Here is a 4,286-nt window from a genome sequence, read left to right as displayed (position 1 = left end):
TAGGAGATGAAGTGACTTGGGTATAAGTGGTCACAGGTGTGCTAGTGTCAACAGAAGGTGTTGAAAGGGTACTGCCCTCAGAACTGGCCACACGTGTGGTGCTGACAGGAATAGTTGTTAATGGAGTGCTTCCTTCACTAGGAGTAGAGATTGGCATGGTGGTGACTTCAGGAGTTGCAGGAGATGAACTGACTTGGATAGAAGTGGTCACAGATGTGCTGGTGTCAACAGAAGCTCTTGTAAGGGTGCTACCCTGAGAACTGGTCACATGTGTGGTGCTTACAGGAATAGTTGTTAATGGAGTGCTTCCTTCACTAGCAGTCGAGATTGACATACTTGTACCTTCAGGAGTTGTAGGAGATGAACTGACTTGGGTAGAGTTGGTCACAGGTGTGCTGGTGTCAACAAAAGTTGTTGAAAGGGTGCTGCCCTCAGAACTGGTCACAGGTGTGGTGCTGAGAGGAATAGTTGTTAATGGAGTGCTTCCTTCACTAGGAGTAGGGATTAGCATGGTGGTGACTTCAGGATTTGTAGGAGATGAACTGACTTGGTTAGAAGTGGTCACAGGTGTACTGGTGTCAGCAGGAGGTGTTGAAGGTGTGCTAGGATCAGAAATGGTCACCGATGTGGTGCTGACAGGCATAATTGTTAATAGAATGCTTCCTTCACTAGGAGTCGATATTGTCATACTGTTTCCTTTAGGAGTTGTAGGAAATGAACTGACTTGGGTAGAAGTGTTCACAGGTGTGCTGGTGTCAACAGAAAGTGTTGAAAGGCTGCTACCCTCAGAACTGGTCACATGTGTGGTACTGACAGGAATAGTTGTTAATGGAGTGTTTCCTTCCCTGGGAGTAGAGATTGGCATGGTGGTGACTTCAGGAATTGTAGGTGATGAAATGACTTGGATAGAAGTGGTCATAGATGTTCTGATGTCAACAGAAGGTGTTGAAAGGGTGCTGCCCTCAGAACTGATCCCACGTGTGGTGCTGAAATGAATAGTTGTTAATGGAGTGCTTCTTTCACTAGGAGTCGAGATTGGCATACTTCTGCCTTCAGGAATTGTAGGAGATGAACTGACTTGGATAGAAGTGGTCACAGGTGTGCTGGTGTCATCAGAAGGTGTTGAAAGGTTGCTACCCTCAGAACTGATCACACGTGTGGTGCTGACAGGAATAGCTGTTAATGGAGTGCTTCGTACAGTAGGATTTGAGATTGGCATGGTGGTGACTTCAGGAATTGTAGGAGTTGAACTGACTTGGTTAGAAGTGGTCACAGGTGTGCTGATGTCAACAGTTGTTGAAAGGGTGCTAACCTCAGAAGTGGCCACCTGCGTTGTGCCCACTGGCATACTTGTTAATGGAGTGCTTCCTTCACTGTCAGTTGATTTGGGCATGGTGGTGCTTTCGGGAATAGTAGGACATGAACTGGCCTGAGCAGAAGTGCTCAGAGGTGTGTGCGTATCAACCACAGCTGTTAAAGATGTGCTCGCCTCTGAATTGCTCTGAGGTGCAATGCTGACAAAATCCGTCGTTGATGAAGTGCTTTCTTCAGTCAGTGTTGACATGCACATGTTGGTGCCTTCAGGAGTTGTAGGAGATGAAGTGTCTTCAGTAGAATCGGGGAAAGGTATAGGGGTGTCACTGGTAGATTCTGAAGTTTTTATGGTTTCTCTTCGTGTCTTCCTGGTACTGGAGACACCAGAAGTGTCTGAATCCACACTGTACTCAATCAAGGTCATCTCAGGGTTGGCGCTGTCACTCAAAGATATTCCTTGCTCCACGAAGTTTGCAGGCATTGTACCTATCATGATGTTCGCCACAGAACCTGTTTAAGATACAATGATGTTTTCTTTAGGAGTTTCTTCAGGTTCTCTATGTCAGGAGTGATTGTTTCAGTTGGGCTTTTTACTGAAAATGTGTTCAGATGAGTGATGTCATTATTCATTTTCAGGATGAAGTGGAATCAGTTTCTCCAGCGTTTCAGTCTCTCCTGCCTTCCCTTCTACACTGTTAGGAATTGAACTCAGCCTGAACCCCCTTTCTTCCCCCTTTCTTGGATGATTCCACACCTGCCCTGTAATTCCTGGCCCCAAATCTCAAGCCGTCACACACTGTAAAATGTGGCAGCTTCACCAGCCTGGCAGGGGTCGCTCTAGCCCTTTTGCAGCTGAGCCATCTTCCCAGATCTTGGAGTCCGTTGCCTTACCTTTCTCAAACCTCTGAGACAGCTGCTGGCACTTAGGGTCCCAGAGGTCCCCTTGGGAGATGCACCCTCCTCCATCCCACACAGCCCTGTTCACACTGAGGTCTGAAAGAGACAAAGAGAAGTTAGTCTCCCAGAGTCACGATCCTCCTTCGTTCTCTTGAAGCCTCTGAGTCTCTACTCTCTGCCCTGGAAAGTCCCTGGTCCCTGAACCAGCCTGCTGATTTCAGTTAGAAATCAGCCATGAGGATCCTGACCCAGAAAGTAAAGCAAGAAGATGGGGCAGGGGCTTTGCTCCCCAGCCTGGGAGAGGTCCAGCAATGTCAAATTGTGCAGGTGGCATGTGCCCGTAGTTCCAGCACTTTGGGAGGCTGAGGGGAGTGGATTGCTTGAGCCCAGGAGGTCAAGGCTACAGTGAGCTATGATTGCACCACTGCACTCCAGCCTAGGTGACAGAGTGAGACCCTGTCTCTACAAAATTTTATAAAAATTAGCTGGGGATGGTGGCACGTGCCTGTAGTCCCAGCTACTCGGGAGGCTGAGGAGGGAGGATCACTTGAGCCCAGGAGATCATGTTCATAATGAGCTATGATGGCACCACTGCACTCCAGCCTGGGTGACAGAGTGAGACCTTGTCTCTAAAATAAATAAATAAGTAAACAAATAAATAAAGATTTTTAAAAAGAGAGAATATGACCTACTAGAATACCATACTAACGGGCTGGGCGTGGTGGCTCATGCCTGTAATCCCAACACTTTGGGAAGCTGAAGCAGGCAGATCATGAGGTCAGGAGTTCGAGACCAGCCTAGCCAATATGGCAAAACCCTGCCTCTACTAAAAATACAAAAATTAGGGCATGGTGACATGTGCGCCTATAGTGCCAACTGCTTGGGAGGCTGAAGCATAAGAATCGCTTGAACCTGGGAGTCAGAGGTTGCAGTGAGCTGAGATCGCACCACTGTACTCCAGCCTGGGTGACAGGGCAAGAATCAAAAAAAAAAAAAAAAATGCCCACATTGTAATCGCAATTTGAAATATATAAGTAAGTGGTTGATTTAGATTTGTGATTTTCCATTAGAATCTTGTAAGGTTGTAAACTGTTAAAACATTTAAAAGAACTTAAGATTCAACACATGTAAACATTTAATTAGGCTCGTAGAACCATCTATGTGTGGGGAAGTTTTAAAAAATATACACTTAATTTATTAGATTTATGGAATTTCTTAAGTAATCGGGAAGTTTAATTTATGAATTTAATGAAGTTTAATTTATGAATCAGACAACTGAAGTCCTTCAATAGAAAGTAAAATGTACAGTCACATATTCTTAGCTAGAAAAATTATTTTAAAAAGACAAGAATGATTCATGCCAGATGTTGTGAATGTTACCTTGTTTGGTGCTGGGAATTTTTGCATTCCGTTTTTCTTCTATTTATTATTATTATTATTTGAGACAGAGTCTTGCTCTGTTAGCCAGGATGGAGTGCAGTGGCACAATCTCGGCTCACTGCAACCTCTGTCTCCTAGGTTTAAGCAATTCTCCTGCCTCAGCCTCCCGAGTAGCTGGGATTACATGCACGCGCCACCTCCCGGCTAATTTTTGTATTTTTAGTAGAGACGGGGTTTCACCATGTTGGCCAGGCTCGTCTCAAACTCCTGACGTCAAGTAGTCCACCCACCTTGGCCTCCCAAAATGCTGGGATTGCAGGCTTGAGCCACCACGCCTAGCCAATTATTTAAAAGTTTTTTTTTTTAGAGACATGGGTCTCACTATGCTGCCCAGGTTGGTCTTGAACTCTGGGCCTCAAGGGATGCTCCTGCCTCAGCCTCCCAAAGAGCTGGGATTACACGTATGAGCCACCACATCCAGTCCAAAATAGTTTCTATAACTGTGTTCTGTATGTGCAATAATTCAATAAAAACATGGAAAAAATGTGTATATAAACAAACAGAACTTCTAGAGATAAAAAAAATACACCAGATGGGATTAAGGACAGATTAGACATTGAAGAAGAAAATGAATAATGATGTGAAGGGATGGCAATAGAAACTATCCACATTGAAAGACGTAAAGAAAAAATAAG

The 4,286-nt window shown here is 45.0% G+C and overlaps 1 protein-coding gene across 1 annotated transcript in view; it reads right to left on the bottom strand.

The window, feature by feature from the left end:
• The window catches only part of MUC17 (mucin 17, cell surface associated), a 45,138-nt gene that overhangs the window by 32,502 nt on the left and 8,350 nt on the right, over window positions 1-4,286 (bottom strand). The window contains exons 2-3 of the mRNA XM_011960045.1: window positions 2,206-2,307; window positions 1,690-1,824 (exon numbers count right to left, since the gene is read on the bottom strand). Coding sequence (XP_011815435.1) covers window positions 1,690-1,824; window positions 2,206-2,307 — 237 coding nt within the window. The remainder of the gene's footprint in view (window positions 1-1,689; window positions 1,825-2,205; window positions 2,308-4,286) is intronic.

This window comes from Colobus angolensis, unplaced genomic scaffold, assembly GCF_000951035.1.
Source record: "Colobus angolensis palliatus isolate OR3802 unplaced genomic scaffold, Cang.pa_1.0 Scaffold500, whole genome shotgun sequence".
NCBI lineage: Eukaryota > Metazoa > Chordata > Mammalia > Primates > Cercopithecidae > Colobus > Colobus angolensis.
Note: the sequence above shows the minus strand (reverse complement) of the source record. Positions and strands in the feature narration are given on the sequence as shown.